Below are 17,592 nucleotides of genomic sequence, written 5' to 3'. Positions count from 1 at the left end.
GTTTGAAATGACATCACACCCAATCTTCAAAAGGGGTTTGATCAGATCTCAAACCCCAAGTATCAATCTTAGAGAGCACCACCAATAAAACCCCCTCTGTAAATCCATACACAGGTGTTGTGTGTCCTCCATATCTTGTAATATTCATGAATTAGTTCAGTTTGCACATCAATGATATTCATAAGATCACCTGAGGTTTTGTCCCCGACATATCCAGCGATGGTGATGCCCAGCCCCTGAGCGTTCTTCGTCAGACTCACATCAAAAGCATCCTGTTCTTCTTCCTCAAAACCCTGATACCAAATGACAGAATAAAAATTGAGCTGTTTGACTTAATTGGTCTAGGTTTTTCAGAGCCCTGTCTCACGAAGATGGTTTCAGTGGCTAACCGGGTAAGTTTGCATTTAGTTTGAGCAAACGTTTTCGGTCTCTATTGGTGTTCATCGTCAAGTAACATTCGCTACATGGCTATCTTGCTTTAATGTTAATCATAAACCTACGATCAAACTCTGCATTGACAGATGATTAAAAGTGAGTGTTGACCGAGACCACTGAACTTGATCTAAACTGGTTTGGATCTGATTAGTTTTGTGAACCTGAAACCTACTTTAAAACTCTGAGCTTGTTCAACTTGCTCTGTGAGATGGGCCACAGAAGTATTGATGGAGTTCTTTTCTGCACAGATAATCATGATGCCATTAAAATAGAGAGGCAACAGTATGCTGCAAGTCCCGCTGCCTGTTTGATGATGAATTCGGCAAATTAAAAAAATCATTTACGCCTGCCCATTGGAAAGCAAAATAACAAATGAGACCAATTTAATATGTATAAAGCGGTTTCTTCTAGACAGCAATGAGATTAAATGTAGCACACAATGGAGACCTTTGCTTAAGTCTTCTGTCTCTCAGATGTTTCTCCTGAAAAATTTACCCCAGAAATAAAGTGTCTCCTCTAGAGTTTCAGAGGAGATCTCAACAATGCATCAAACTGTGCGCAGAAATGCCAAGATGCCACAGTCTTTAATCAGAAGCCAGAGATCTTGATATGAACTCGAACTTTTCTTATGATCTAAACTATGCTGTCCACAGTCATTGAATAACCCTCAATTATCTCATTTTAGGAGAAAGATATAAGACAAATGAAAACTTCAACAAAACACAGCTGAGAAATGACCAAAGTTCAGCCATGCAACTCTATATTGCCAAGCGGTTCTTTGAGCTTGATATCTATTAGCCAATCAGCTCCGTCGTTGAAAGCTGACTGGCCCTTTGACATGTAATTGGTTAACATTTAATTTACTTAGTTTTGCAGAGAAGCTGGTTTCACTGCAGTGCTCTGTGAGAATTTTTCTCTAAAATCCACCTCCACCCCAGCTCACATCTAGATCTGCTACATAGGGTTTGTTTGTAATGTCTATTTGTGCAGTAGCATTTAACACAGGCTCGATACAGCAAGTCTTGCATTTTGTCTAACTGTACAGCAGCAGCAGAATGTCTACATGCTTAACTCAGTATGTCTGTGTACTTTGTAGCAGTAACATGTCTCTCTGCATGTCCCAGCAGATCTAGTCTGCCAAGACCAATATCCAGTCAATATATCATACCCACATTAACATGCTAAATCTTTCCAAGAGTGGTCATGACTGAACTCCATTAGGTCTCCTAAGCCATTAAAGAACAAAAAATGTCATCTGGGTGAGTCTGTTATCATTCTCAATGTAACTGTGTTATAAAATCTCATATATTTGATACATTATTCAGGCTGGTCTGTTTAAGAATGTGCATGTTTTGAAACCTGTTGCTCAGTGACAGTTGGCAGGGAGATATGAATGGGTAGAGCATCGTCCACCGTCGCACGGCTGATGAGCAGTCGGACTCTGTTGCCACATTGTTTCAAGACCTGAGCAACCTGCTCACTGCTCAGACCGAAAAGATTCGTATCACCAATACGCAGGATGTGATCTCCGCTACGTAAACGACCATCCTGGAACAGGGAGAGAGAAAGTTGTTTTTATTATATTGATATTTATTGTTCAAGGCTCACCCAGTAACTTTTTGTTTGTGTCATCTAGGACTTACAGTGACACCTAGTGGTGTGGATGCAGCATCATTCAAAATCAATAGTTTTCAGTTACAGATGCCATTGTAGAAATTCACTATTCACAATTAGCCATGATTAATTGAATCCAAGAGTGAAAGAGTCCAATAACAGGGTAGTTACTGAGATTAAGCGAGTAATATTCGGCTGATCATGTGATTCTAAAATGGCAGCCCCCATGATGGGGCACCTGTCCCATGTAGAATAAAATGGCTTTCATAAGGTTACTGATATGACTAGAGTCCTCATCTCATGTGAGTGCTCATGATATTATACAAACAAGACAAAGTTTAACAATAGGATTTTTGCAGGATACACGGCTGGGGCTAATAAGTGTTTCAGCTCAAAGCAAGCAAAATGGATAACAACACCAGATTGCCAACATGCTTAAAGCCAGACAGCAGACGCAGTCATGTTACCGTCAAGGGACGTGTGACCATCTGCTCAGGGGATCGTACCGGTGCATAAAAATAGTCAATTGGGGCCAGAAAGTGTAAAATGCGCAAGATCTGAGTTCCACTGAGCAAGCTCACTTGGTCAGCAATGCCTCCAGGTAAGATGGTTTTGACAACGACGCCGGTGGTTTTACCGCCAACAATCCCGAAGCCCAAACCAGTTCCATCGTTCACCAGTTCGATCGTCTCTACGTGAGTCCAGTGGGTCTAAAAAGACAAGAGAGCGCACACACAAACAAAAAATGCATTTGGCAAACAAGAATGTTAAGGATGATGAACAGAGAAGTCAAATTCACTGAAGAAAAAAAACACATTTTCTTAATGTGCATTTTTTGTCTTAATTTCTAGTAAAAATACACTCACCAAGCACTGTATGAGGAACACCCGTACAACTACTTATTCATGCGATTATTTAATCAGCCAATTGTGTGATCTCAGTGATTTGGACCATGGCGTGATTGTTGGTGCCAGATGGGATTTTCACGCACAACAGTCTCTAGAGTTTACTCAGAATGGTGCCAAAAACAAAAAATATCCAGTTCTGTGGACGGAAAGGCCTTGTTGAAGAGAGAGGTTGGATGGCCTGACTGGTCTGAGCTGACAGAAAGGCTGTGGTAACTCAGATAACCACTCTGTACAATTGTAGTGAGCAGAATAGCATCTCAGAATGCAAACCATATCGAACCTTGAGGCGGATGGGCTACATCAGTAAAAGACCATAACTGCCACTTTATTAGGGCCATAGTGTTCCTAATAAATTGCTCGGTGAGTGTAAGTGAACATCCTTAAAACAAGAACAATGATATGAGTTGAAAAATGACAAAACTTATTGGGCTCTATTTTCGTGACCATGCTGACCATGAGCTAGATAGTGTAGTGCTAATATGTGTGTGTTGTCTCTCACCGCACTGGAGTGTGCTGAAAGGGTGCTTGCAGCGCTGGGCGTTCTGGACACCACTGGGCTGGAGAGTTGTGGTACGGGCCCACGGGCGACAGTGATTTCCATGTGGTCCGATGTTTGCTGCAGTAGTGCAATGGCCTGCTGGTGACTGACCCTCTGATCCAGCGGCTGACCATTAATTGCCAAGATCTGATCTCCCTCCTTCAGTTTACCATCACTAGAATTCGGAGAAGAGAATGTGTTTATCATCGAATTACTGTCCTGAGATCAGCTCACCATCACTGTAGAGCGAGCAAAGAATGTGCATGTGAATCAATCAATAATGAGGCAAGGTGCTTCAGATTGTTCCTGGCAAGGTACTCAGCCTTACAGACTCCATATGGTTAAGCTTAGTGTGAGGGCGGGTTGTGGCATTTGCTGCCTGCCAGGAACAAACAGAGTTATCTGTTCTGTTACATATCTAAATATGAACACAGTCCTTACAGACAACGGATTATAAGAGAGGTGGCATATGCAATGTTTGTGGCTGCTAGGGTTGACAACTGTCCTTTTTAGACAGGATGTCCCATTTATTATTTTTAAATTAAGATGAGGTCCTATTAGGGACATCTATTCTCCTGTATTTTAGCAGGCAGCAAAACGTCCTGTATTGAAGGGTTTATGTCCCGTATTGAAGCATAGAAGTGTCGTTGAGATCCTTGAAGAGTGAGACTCTTGAAGAGGACTCCCGTCCTGAACTGAAGCGCTCAAGATGCTCAAGCATCACGTATTCACATGAGACATTCAATACCTTATTGCGTTGTAGCATGTAGGCACCTGATGAAACAACCTGTTGCCCACAACGATTACGAAAAAAACCCCATATGAAATCAGATCTGACCATTCAGACTAAGACTCATTAATGAAAATCTGATTTTATTTGGACTCCAAACCACATACGAATGTAGTTTTTGGATTTTTTGGGATGTTTTTCTGCCTGTGTGAACATAAACTAAGAGTTCAACATGATTTTTAATTGAGGACATTAACATTAGGGGGCCTGGGTAGCTCAGTAGTAAAGATGCTGGCTACCACCTTGTTCGCTAGTTCAAATCCCAGGGCGTGCTGAGTGACTCCAGCCAGGTCCCCTAAGCAACCAAATTGGCAGGGTTGCTAGGGAGGGTAGAGTCTCCTCGTGGTCGCTATGATGTGGTTTCTTCTTGGTGGGGCGCGTGTTCAGTTGAGCTTGGATGCTGCAGTGGAAGGTGTGAAGTCTCCACGTGCGCTATGTCTCAATGGCAACATGCTCAACAAGCCACGTGATAAGATGCGCGGGTTGACTGTCTCAAACTCGGAGGCAACTAAGATTCAGTTGAATCACTACAAGACCACGAGGACTTAAAAGGGGGAAATTGTGAATTCCAAATTGGGAGAAAAAGAACATTAACATTTCTTCCAAACATTTGGCAGTTCCATTTTTATTGCAAATCTGCTAATGCATGTGAAGCATGGGTTGGCCACCGCGGTTAGAACGCCCCTCTCGCAATGACCCTTTCATTTCAATAATATTTTTCTTAGGCAAAAATATAGTTTTTTGGAAATGATTCTATCTCTTAATTCCAAAGCACACGGAAGACTTTTGAGTTGTGCGCACCAACTAAACATGCATTTTCGTTATTTTTATTGTGGAAATCCTCGAGCTGCGAAACCCTCGCAAGATTCTCCCAGCAAAGCGTGAGCATTTAGCGTGAGTTACCATCTTCACAATGTTTTTAATGCGCAACCAGAGGAGTCCATATATTGGTATTCTTTTTCAGTAAGAGTACCATGAAGACTCTGAGGCACCGGAGAATGACGGGCAGGGTGATCTAGAGAGAGTAAACAACTAATCACAGAACTTCATTATACTTCTCGGTAGTGTACTAACTCATTTTGCCCACTGTGACCAATGTGTACATACAGCTTCATAGTAAGAAATAAGGACTGATTCACAGGCCTCCTCATAAAGACCATTTTATCTAAAAACAAAGCCTTACTTTTTCCATTTTCATTCAAAAGAAAGTATGATATAATTAGCAGAAGTCTATGGTAAATGTGTGACTGTGTGTGTGTCCACTTCTGACCTGTCTGCCACACTCCCGGCCTGAATCTCCTGAATGAAGATGCCGATTTCTCCACGGTTCTCGCTGCACAATCCAACAACACTGAAGCCCAAACCACCAGATACCGGCTTTGGCAGGTTAATTTGAGTCACGTATCGACCCTAAACACACGGAACATATAATCACAATCTCATACAAAACTTTCAAGATGAGCTAAAACCAAAAATGTTTCATTTGCCTATAATGAATATTAGGTCTATTCCAGCGGGTTTAGTGATTTTTGCTTGCTTGATTGAGTTATGTTGTGTGTTACCTGAGCCATGGAACGGATGATATGTTCAAACTCTTCAGATGAAGGCTGCCCATTGAGCAGCGAGGAGAACCCGTCATGGCCGCCCTTCAGATCGGAGTCAATATATGGAGTCTGTGAGAGAAACAGAGAAGATGGCGGAAGTGTTAATGACACTCCTCGCTTGGAGTGTTCTAAGTATTTATCCGTATTTCTTTCCTTCAGCAACTGAAGATTATAAATAGTCCTGAGAAAGTGTGGAAAACTCATTTGTTTTGATCATTTGTCCTCCCAGCCATCTGTGCACACATGTATTTTCATTAAATTCAGGAGCTGCTCAATTAACTTTTAATTTCCCTACCCGGCTCGAGCGTGTGCTCATGATGAAGTACAAACCATTACATATCAATTTTCTGACAAAAAACCTTTGCTCTAAATAAGCATCTATCTGTGAATAAAAAAAGAAATAAATCTGATAACAGATATGCAGAACCTATTTATTTTTCTGCTTTTTGCCACATTTATAAATTATTACGATGAGACCACAACAATAAAAACATAACATGCATTAACAATATTTTAATGACAACATTACTATTACTATTATTATGAATAATATGAATTAATTATATTTATTTAAAGATCTTTTGGAATCTAAAATCTGTGTTTTGGGATGTCTGGCACTCAAGCCTAAAATGCAATCGCTTAAGAATAAATGGCTGTTATGTAAAAAGTTGAGCAAATAATACATGAAATGAGTTACTTATATAAATTAAAGTAAACACCTTTGTGTCCTGTTGAACATACAGTGATGTAATGGTGTTTTTGATTGCTATTCAGAGACCCACACTTAACAGTAGATATGTAAATTAAGCTTTTGTAAGATATTCAGTCGTTTATTTGCAGACGAGAAGTTTCATTGTACCTTTTCAACATTAGACCAGAATCAGAATGAACTTTATTTTTAAGTATGTTTACTGTTATGAATACCCTGTCTTGTTTCTCTGTTGCCCTTTTGTTTACCATTGTTGTCACTTTTGCATTTCTTAGTTTTCACTTTAGTCCCTTATGTAACTCCATAGTCTCTTTGTTAGCGTTCGTGTTTCCTCCTGTTCATTGTTTTCACCTGTCCTCATTAGTTTGCCTTTTACTTCTGTTAATCACCTTGTTATCTTGTTTGAGTTCTGTTTGTTCATTGGTCCCTTTTTCCCTTGTTTATGTATTTATACCCTGTGTCTTTGTTCAGTCTTCGTCTATCGTTGTTTGATGTTAACCCGGTGTATCTTTCCCTCCCGAGTTCCCTGTTTGTGTCTACCATGGTGTCCTTAACTAGTTTATGTTTCTTTTCCCCATCGTGGGTTGTTACTTTGTTTTCCTTGACTAAATAAAGTTCAAACTGCGTTTGGATCCGCATCTCTTCGTCAGCCTCGTTACTCAAGCATAACAGAACGATAGACCAACTATGGATCCAGCAGTTATACAGGCCAACTGCCGGTTGCTCAACCTCAAACAAGAGGGCCGCCCTGTTGAAGACCACATCAGCGACTTCCTCGCGCTGGCGAAATTCACAGACTTCCCGGACTCAGCCCTGGTGGTCTTCTTCAGGGACACTTTACACGGTTCGCTCAGGGAGCGTTTGCGCCGGCAACGCTTGGTTGGACTCTCCACGACTTCCTGGAGGCGACCTTACTGGTCTGCGGCTCACCCTACACCGTGGTCTTCGCCGAGGAGGATTCCACCTCTCCTCCCACTGTGGTGACTCCCCAGTCGTCCTTGGCGCTTCCTGTCGCGCCAGCCCCACCTGTCAGCGAGCCCGTCCCCACGCCAGTCGCCTTCCATGAGCCAGCGCGGCCCACTGCGTCTGCCCGGAGGAGGGAGAGAAGACGGGCTTCCGCCTCCCGGCCCGCGCCAGCCCCGGTCTGCGAGCCAGAGCCCACGCATGTCACTGTGAGCGAGCCTGAGCCCTCGACCGTCCCCGAGCCAGCGCCTGTAGCCTCAGACGTCAATGAGCCAGCGCCTGTAGCCTCAAACGTCAATGAGCCAGCGCCTGTAGCCTCGACCGTCCCTGAGCCAGCGCCTGTAGCCTCGACCGTCCCTGAGCCAGCGCCTGTAGCCTCGACCGTCCCTGAGCCAGCGCCTGTAGCCTCGACCGTCCCTGAGCCAGCGCCTGTAGCCTCGACCGTCCCTGAGCCAGCGCCTGTAGCCTCGACCGTCCCTGAGCCAGCGCCTGTAGCCTCGACCGTCCCTGAGCCAGCGCCTGTAGCCTCGACCGTCCCTGAGCCAGCGCCTGAAGCCTCGACCGTCCCTGAGCCAGCGCCTGTAGCCTCGACCGTCCCTGAGCCAGCGCCTGAAGCCTCGACCGTCCCTGAGCCAGCGCCTGAAGCCTCGACCGTCCCTGAGCCAGCGCCTGAAGCCTCGACCGTCCCTGAGCCAGCGCCTGAAGCCTCGACCGTCCCTGAGCCAGCGCCTGAAGCCTCGACCGTCCCTGAGCCAGCGCCTGAAGCCTCGACCGTCCCTGAGCCAGCGCCTGAAGCCTCGACCGTCCCAGAGCCAGCGCCTGAAGCCTCGACCGTCCAAGAGCCAGCGCCTGAGGCCTCGACCGTCCAAGAGCCAGCGCCAGTGGCCGTGACCGTCCAAGAGCCAGTGCCAGTAGCCATGACCGTCCAAGAGCCAGTGCCAGTAGCCAGGTCCGTCCAAGAGCCAGCGCCAGTGGTCGTGCCCATCCTAGAACCAGCACCTCTCGAGCCTTCCAGGGCTCCTCCTCCCGAGCTTTCCAGAGCTCCGCCTCCCGAGTTTCCCGAGCTTTCCAGAGCTCCGCCTCCCGAGTTTCCCGAGCTTTCCAGAGCTCCGCCTCCCGAGTTTCCCGAGCTTTCCAGAGCGCCGCCTTCCGAGTTTCCCGAGCTTTCCAGAGCTCCGCCTCCCGAGCTTTCCAGAGCTCCGCCTCCCGAGCTTTCCAGAGCTCCGCCTCCCGAGCTTTCCAGAGCTCCGCCTCTCGAGCCTCCTAGGGCTCCGCCCCTCAAGCCTCTCGAGCCTCCCAGGGCTCCGCCCCTCAAGCCTCCCGAGCTTCCCAGAGCTCCACCCTCCGAGCTTCCCAGAGCTCCGCCTCTCGAGCCTCCCAGGGCTCCGCCTCTCAAGCCTCTCGAACCTCCCAGAGCTCCACCTCTCAAGCCTCTCGAGCCTTCAAGGGCTCCGTCTCCCAAGACCCTCGAGCCTTCCAGGGCTCCGCCCCTCAAATCTCTCGAGTCTTCCAGGGCTCCGCCCCTCAAGCCTCTCGAGCCTGCCAGGGCTCCGCCCCTCAAGCCTCTCGAGCCTCCCAGGGCTCCGCCCCTCAAGCCTCTCGAGCCTCCCAGGGCTCCGCCTCTCGAACCTCTCGAGCCTTCCAGGGCTCCGCCTCTCGAGCCTTCCAGGACTCCGCCCCCCGAGTCTCCTACGGCTCCGCCCCCAGAGCCTCTTGAGCCTCCTACGGCTCCGCCCCCAGAGCCTCTCGAGCCTTCTGCAGCTCCGCCTACGGGGCCTCCTGTGGCTCCACCTCCAGAGCCTCCTACGGCTCCGCCTCCAGAGCCTCCTATTGCTCCGCCTCTCGACCCACTCAAGCCTTTGACGGCTCCGACCCCAGAGCCTCTCGAGCCTTCTGCAGCTCCGCCTACGGGGCCTCCTGTGGCTCCACCTCCAGAGCCTCCTGCGGCTCCGCCCTCAGAGCCTCCCGAGCCTCCTGTGACTCCGCCTCCCGAGCCTCCCACGGCCCCCCCTCTCGAGCCACTCAAGCCTTCGACGGCACCGCCCTCCGAGCCTCCTACGGCTCCGCCGCTCGAGCCACTCAAGCCTTCGACGGCTCCGCCCTCAGAGCCTCCCGAGCCTCCTATGGCTCCGCCTCCCGAGCCTCCTCCGGCACCGCCTCTCGAGCCACTCAAGCCTTCGACGGCTTCACCCTCAGAGCCTCCTACGTCTCTGCCCCCAGAGCCTCCAGAATCTTCCTGGTCTCCGCTCCTAAAGCCTCCCACGGTGCCGCCTACCTTGGCTCCGCCTCCTGAGCCTCTTTCAGCTCCACCTCCTGAACCTCCTTCAATTCCACCTCCGGAGCCCCCCGAGCCTCTCCCGGCTCCGCCTCCGAAGCCTCCATTGGCTCCGTCTTCAGAGCCTTCTTCGCCCTCGCCACCTTCGGTTCCACCTCCAGTGGCTCCGCCTTCTGAGCCTTCTACACCATCGCCTCCCTTGGCTCCGCCCAACACTGTTCCGCCTCCTGACCTGCCCAAGGCCTTACCGCCTGAGTCTGCCACGGCCCTGCCTAAGCCTCCTTTGGCACCGCCTCCCAAGTCTTCTACGGCTCCGCCTCCGAAGTCCTCCTTGGCTCCACCTCACACGGCTCTGCCAGCCTCTGTCCTGTGGCCTCTTCCCAGACCTCCTGACCCAGTCCCAGTCCCGTGGCCTCTTCCCAGGCCCCCTGACCCAGTCCCTGTCCGGTGGCCTCCACCCAGGCCTCCTGACCCTGTTCCCGTCCTGAGGCCTCCCCCCCAGGCCTCCTGACCCAGTTCCTATCCAGTGGCCTCCTCCCAGGTCCCCCAAACCTACCCTTGCCCTGTGGCCAGCTCCCAGGCCTCCTGCACCTACCCTTGCCCGGTGGCCAGCTCCCAGACCATCGAAACCTGTCCCTTTGTGCCCCCATGGACTGCCTAATTGTCCCTTGTGCCCCCGTGGACTGTCTCATCTCCCTTTGTGCCCCCCGTGGACTGTCTCATCTCCCTTTGTGCCCCCGTGGACTCTCATTTCCCCTCGTGGCCCCCCCGGACTTCCTGCCTGCCCTCTGTGCCCCTTGGACTGCCTCCTGGTTCTTGTGCCCCCCCGGTCTGCCTGTCTGCCCCCGGTGCCATCATTTTGTTCTCTGTGGGGTTTTTTTTTGTCTTTTGTCTTTGTCTTCTAGGATCGTCTGGAAGCCGATCCTTTGAGGGGGGGCTCTGTTATGAATACCCTGTCTTGTTTCTCTGTTGCCCTTTTGTTTACCATTGTTGTCACTTTTGCATTTCTTAGTTTTCACTTTAGTCCCTTATGTAACTCCATAGTCTCTTTGTTAGCGTTCGTGTTTCCTCTGTTCATTGTTTTCACCTGTCCTCATTAGTTTGCCTTTTACTTCTGTTAATCACCTTGTTATCTTGTTTGAGTTCTGTTTGTTCATTGGTCCCTTTTTCCCTTGTTTATGTATTTATACCCTGTGTCTTTGTTCAGTCTTCGTCTATCGTTGTTTGATGTTAACCCGGTGTATCTTTCCCTCCCGAGTTCCCTGTTTGTGTCTACCGTGGTGTCCTTAACTAGTTTATGTTTCTTTTCCCCATCGTGGGTTGTTACTTTGTTTTCCTTGACTAAATAAAGTTCAAACTGCGTTTGGATCCGCATCTCTTCGTCAGCCTCGTTACTCAAGCATAACACTTACACATACAAGGAATTTGTCTTGGGGACAGAAGCTTCCAGAACACAAACAATACAACAACAAGACTTTATAATTACAGATATGTTTCAAAATTAATATTAATTTCTTAGGTAGTATAACTTTTTTTTTATGAGGAAAAAATAGTGAGTGCACCCTTAAGCACTATATATTGTAATAATGTTTTTTTAATGGACGAACAATGGGAATTATTATTGTATATAAACAAAACTGTATTTTAGCTTCTTCAAAATAGTCACAATTTGCCTAGATTTTGCAGACATGTACTCTTGACACTTTTTGAGATATCATCCTGGGATGCTTTTTAAACAGTATTGAAGGAGTTCCCATCTATGTTGGGCACTTATTGGCTGCTTTTCTTTTCTTTATTATTTGGTCCAAGTCATCAATTTAAAAAAAAAAATTATTATTTTTTTTATTCAATTTTAGTTTTATAATGAAATAAATTAAAATGGTAGCACAAATATATTTTTGTCAACAAAACTAATTTCAAACCTTTAAGCATACGACTTCAGATCAAACAATTTTTAAGATCATGAGAAACATTTCAGTCAAGTGTTTTAAAACATTTGACTGGTAGTGTACAGATGGAAGGATATGTTATATGAAGTCTAAGCTGTGTATTGCACACAATTATTGCTCAGTGGGGCAGCTGTTTATGAGATGGATAGTCTGAGGGAAAAAACTGTTCTTGTACCTGATGGTTCTGGCGCTCAGTGCACTGTAGCGCAGACCAGAAGGCAACAGTTAAAAGAGGTAGTGGGCTGGGTTCAGTGGTCTTTCGGCACTTTTCCTCACTCTGGAAGTATACAGTTCTTGAAGGGAGGGCAGGGGGTAACCAATAATCCGCTCAGCAGTCCGAACGGTCCTTTGTAGTCTCCTGATGTCCTATTTCGTATCTGAACCAAACCAGACAGTTATTGAATTGCAGAGGCTGCTAAGTAGAACTGTATCAGCAGCGCTTGTGGAAGGTTGAACTTTCTCACTGGCAAAGGAAGTACAACTTCTGCTGGGCCTTTTTCACAATGTGAGTCAATGTGGGTCTCCCACTTTAGGTACAGTGAGATGGTAGAGCCTGGGAACCTGAATAACTCCACTGCTGCCACAGTGCTGTTCAGAATTGTGAGCGGGTTCAATGTTGGGGTGTTCCTCCTAAAATCCACTATCATCTCCACTGTTTTGAGCGTTTTCAGCTCACGTTTTTTTTGACTGCACCCAACAGCCAGCTGTTCAACCTCTCTTCTGTATGCAGACTCATCGTCATCCTGGATAAGGCCGATGACAGTAGTGTTGTATGCAAACTTCAGGAGTTTGACAGAGGGGTCCTTGGCAGTGCAGTCGTTTGTGTACAGGGAGAAGAGAAGTGGGGAGAGCACACATCCCTGGGGGGCACCAGTACTGATTGTACAAGTGCTGGAAGTTAATTTCCCCAGTCTCGCTAACTGCTGCCTATCTGTCAGAAAGCTGGTCATCCACTGACAGATAGATGTGGGAACAGAGATTTGGTTCATTTTAGTCCAGAGAATAGCTGGGATGATGGTGTTGAAAGCCGAACTGAAGTCCACAAAAAGAATCCTTGCATATGTACATGGTCTGTCCAGATGTTGCAGGATATGATGCAATCCCACATTGACTGCATCATCCACAGACCTATTTGCTCGATAAGCAAATTGAAGGGGACCCAGAAAGGGTCCAAGGATGTCTTTCAAGTGGGCCAACACCAGTCTCTTAAATGACATCATTTAAGACATCAGAGAAATGGGTCTGTAGTCATTAAGTCCTATACTTCACACTGCTCCAGTGATCTGTTAAAGATCTATGTGAAGATTGTGGCCAGCTGGTCAGCACAGGATTTTAGACAAGTGGGTGAAACGCCATGTTGTCCCTGTGCTTTCCTTGTCTTTTGTTTAAAAAGACTCGGCACACATCCTCTTCACTGATTTTAAGTGCAGGTTGAGTAGCAGGAGAGAGGAGAAGGGTGGTTGCAGGAGGTGTTGATGTCTGTGTGAAGTGAACGTCAGAGTGGGTGTGGGGTGTGAGACTGGGCTTTTCAAATCTACAGTAAAACACATTTAGGTTGTAAGCCAGTTGTTGATTCCCTACAGTGTTGGGGGATGGTGTCTTGTAGTTAGTAATGTCTTTCAGGCCTCTCCACACTGATGCACAGTCATTAGCTGAAAACTTGTTTTTCATCTTCTCAGAGTAGCTTCTTTTAGCCACTCTACTGTCAGCGTGTTTCTGGTCTGATTGTACAAAATTTTATCCCTTCTTCTGTAAGCATCCTCTTTGACCTGACAAAGTTTTGCTGTAAACCATGATTTGTCATTGTTGAACATTAAATAAGTCCTTGTAGTAATGCAAATATCCTTACAGAAACTGATATATGATCTCACAGTATCTGTGAGCTCGTCCAGATTGTCTGTAGCTTCAAAAACACTCCAATCAGTGCAGTCAAAGCAGGCTTTTAGTTCCAGCTCTGCTTCATTGGTCCATATTTTTACAGGCTTCATTACAGGTTTAGCTGATTTAAGTTTCTGCCTGTAGGTCGGATGATAATGAACCAGACAGAGATTAGAGAGTCCCAAAGCAGCACTAGGGACAGTGATATGCATCCTTTAATACTGTGTAGCAGTAATCCAATATATTTCTGTCTCTGGTGGGGCATGTAATGTGCTGTATGTATTTTGGTAGTTCACGGGTGAGATTGGCCCTGTTAAAATTGCAGAGCATAATAATACGTGAGTCCGGGTATTGTTTTTCCGTGTCTGTGATCTGCCAGCTGTTGCAGCGCTGTGCTCATATACGATTGTGGAGAAATATAAACACTCACCAGAATAAATGAGGAAAACTCCCATGGCGAATTTTCTTTAATGTTGTTACATCTGTACACCAACTTTTATTGACGTAAAAATATGTTCCACCGCCTCTCGTTATCACCGTTAACGATACTCTCGGAACAGCTGAAAGCCCGGCAGATGTGACGCGCTGTCCGGAAGGGCTTCACTCAACCAGGTTTCTGTGAAGAGCAATGCAGCAGAGTTTGAAAAGTCCTTGTTTGTATGGGTGAGGAGATGTAGTTTGTCCATTTTGTTATGAAGAGAGTGTAAATTCGCTAATTGAATATTGGGCAGTGCTGTTTGAAAGCGGTGCTGACGAAGCTTGACCAGCGCGCTGGCTCGCTTCCCTAGCTTGTGTCTCATAGCATGCTTGAACAACACAGCTGCCTCTCTGACTAAAATGTCCAGCAAATGTCCGAATGCTCAAAAAGGCTATCAAAAAGACAAGTAGTATTGTAACGATACCTACATTTCGGCAGTCAGTACTGACACCAGTACAATTTCACAATTCTCAAATACAAATTTCGATACCACAGAAAAAAAATAGGTAATAAGCTATTTAACACACTCCTTTAGCCTTTGAATAAAATGTTAAAGGTCAATGTAAATAATAAATAACAAAAATTGAATGTTTCCCTCAAGTGTTTCTCAATTAAGTAAACACTGATTCAAGGTTTTTTTTTTTTAAGTAGGATCCAATTAAATCAGTTTTATTTTTTCAAAATTCTATGTAATTTTCCCCTTTTTTCTTAATTCCATGTTTTAAATTACATTTCATCATCAAAATTCTGTCAAATGAAAACAAAATAAAACAATTAATATTTTTTTTTTAATATATATTTAACATTTAAATAAATAATATTTAACATAATAATAATAATTAAAAAAAATTCTCGGTAGTTTCACATTTCAGGATCAGATGTTTTTTTTTATGACCCAGTATGAGCATTGGAGCGCAAAATGCTGCAATTTAATTACATAAATATATAGTCTGCAGATGCTGTGCACAGTGAATGAGCGCTAATAAACACAGCACGTGATGCTCATAAAATGTGATGTTTTGATGTGTGAATGGCTTCACACATTCACTTTGCAGCGCACAGCACATGCAGACTGTATATTTATTCAATTAAATCACATCAATATGAAGTTTAATAATCACACTAGGACATATACTATTTTGTATTGGATTAATTGTCTATTTCTGTGTAAAGGGACTATGAGAACACGCGTTCAAATCAGTCGTGTTTTAGTCAGACAGGTTGCGGGAACTGAACTAAGTCGGTGCTCTGTACAACCAGTACTGCAAAAAACTTGAATCATGACATCTTTTTTATTGTATATATTTTAGTATCAACTTGGTACCGAAGTACCATTACTTTTGACATCACTAGCTTTAAGTGATGTTAGCCATTCTGGAACTTCCTTCAGACATGGCGACTCGCACGACCATGAGACTCGCTTCCTCTTTCCGAAACCCCACCCTCTAAAGATACTGTTAAGACCATCACAGTGAAGAAGAGCAGCAGTGCATCTTCTCACTATTGTCAAAAACAACAGTAGCAAAATAAAGTACAGAAGTGCTAAAATAACTTCCAGGGCTCAATGGTTAGAATATATTCACTCTCAACGAACACCAATTTAACGGGATACCAACCTACAAATTGTTTGTTTATAGTTGTTTCTGCATATGGGTAGTTGACAAATGGCCAAGAAAAAGTACTTTTTTTGGAAAACATAACTTTTTAAGAAAAAATACATATATTTATGGAGTATGAAAACTGTAGTTTCAGAAAATAGTAGTGGTCACTCATTTTGTCAATGACTTCACATATTTTTTTCACGTTTTCACTCAACAGTACTGTAAATGTGTCCTATGGTGTGACATTTAAAAAGTACTAAGAAATTATATTCAATAACATAAAAAAAAATACTTGAGAGAATTGTTCACATTATTCAAACATTTTTTTATTAAAGTGCTATTTATTTTACATGAAAGTACTAATTAGAATAATTTTCACCATGAATAGATGAACTTGATAAACTTTTCCCTACAAATGTCAATAAAACTTTATCGCCAACCTTACAAAACTGTTTGAAATTGTACCCATCTAAGAGGAGATATTATTGTAACTCCCCTAATGCCAAACTTGACTCTTTTTTTAAAAGATATTTTAAAATAAGTATATTTTTCTGTTGTTTTATGTTTGTCACACCATAGGACAAAACGTCACACCAAAGGACAAAGATAGTCATTGCATAAAGAGTCAGCATATATAGTGTTTATTGTAACAATTATAAAGGAAGACATTTGTTTTTATTTTTCAGCAATATAAACTGTGCAAAACATATCACACCAAAAGTAACTTTGATACTTATAGATCCATCAATAAGAAAGCATTGATGCTTATAATATCTTATTATAGGTAGTGATTTAACATATATCTAATTTATTTCTCCTCTCAGTCTCCGTGCACGAGTGTGTTCGGCTGTTTTGAGTAGTGATTTAACACACACTCACCTAAAGGATTATTAGGAACACATACTAATACTGTGTTTGACCCCCTTTCGCCTTCAGAACTGCCTTAATTCTACGTGGCATTGATTCAACAAGGTGCTGAAAGCATTCTTTAGAAATGTTGGCCCATATTGATAGGATAGCATCTTGCAGTTGATGGAGATTTGTGGGATGCACATCCAGGGCACGAAGCTCCCGTTCCACCACATCCCAAAGATGCTCTATTGGGTTGAGATCTGGTGACTGTGGGGGCCATTTTAGTACAGTGAACTCATTGTCATGTTCAAGAAACCAATTTGAAATGATTCGAGCTTTATGACATGGTGCATCATCCTGCTGGAAGGGTACCCGGTGGGGTCTTCTGCTGTTGTACCCCATCCGCCTCAAGGTTGTGCGTGTTGTTGTGGCTTCACAAATGCTTTGCTGCATACCTCGGTTGTAACGAGTGGTTATTTCAGGCAAAGTTGCTCTTCTATCAGCTTGAATCAGTCGGCCCATTCTCCTCTGACCTCCAGCATCAACAAGGCATTTTTGCCCACAGGACTGCCGCATACTGGATGTTTTTCCCTTTTCACACCATTCTTTGTAAACCCTAGAAATGGTTGTGCGTGAAAATCCCAGTAACTGAGCAGATTGTGAAATACTCAGACCGGCCTGTCTGGCACCAACAACCATGCCACGCTCAAAATTGCTTAAATCACCTTTCTTTCCCATTCTGACATTCAGTTTGGAGTTCAGGAGATTGTCTTGACCTGGACCACACCCCTAAATGCATTGAAGCAACTGCCATGTGATTGGTTGATTAGATAATTGCATTAATGAGAAATTGAACAGGTGTTCCTAATAATCCTTTAGGTGAGTGTATATTATCTGTTTGAAATAATGATAGAATATTGATTAATGGATCAACAGAGAAATTAATGTAATGTATACTTAATTATGAACTCATGACCTACTGTGTTTTCCCTACAAAT

At 44.8% G+C, this 17,592-nt stretch overlaps 1 protein-coding gene across 1 annotated transcript in view; it reads right to left on the bottom strand.

Moving 5' to 3' along the window:
- Nucleotides 1–17,592, bottom strand: part of LOC127650738 (multiple PDZ domain protein-like) — a 127,941-nt gene that overhangs the window by 79,244 nt on the left and 31,105 nt on the right. Inside the window, 6 exon segments of the mRNA XM_052136352.1 lie at nt 191–293; nt 1,795–1,983; nt 2,631–2,759; nt 3,457–3,670; nt 5,556–5,695; nt 5,848–5,958. Coding sequence (XP_051992312.1) covers nt 191–293; nt 1,795–1,983; nt 2,631–2,759; nt 3,457–3,670; nt 5,556–5,695; nt 5,848–5,958 — 886 coding nt within the window.

This window comes from Xyrauchen texanus, chromosome 1, assembly GCF_025860055.1.
Source record: "Xyrauchen texanus isolate HMW12.3.18 chromosome 1, RBS_HiC_50CHRs, whole genome shotgun sequence".
NCBI classification, from domain to species: Eukaryota; Metazoa; Chordata; class Actinopteri; order Cypriniformes; family Catostomidae; genus Xyrauchen; species Xyrauchen texanus.
This window is presented reverse-complemented; position numbering and strand designations above follow the sequence as displayed.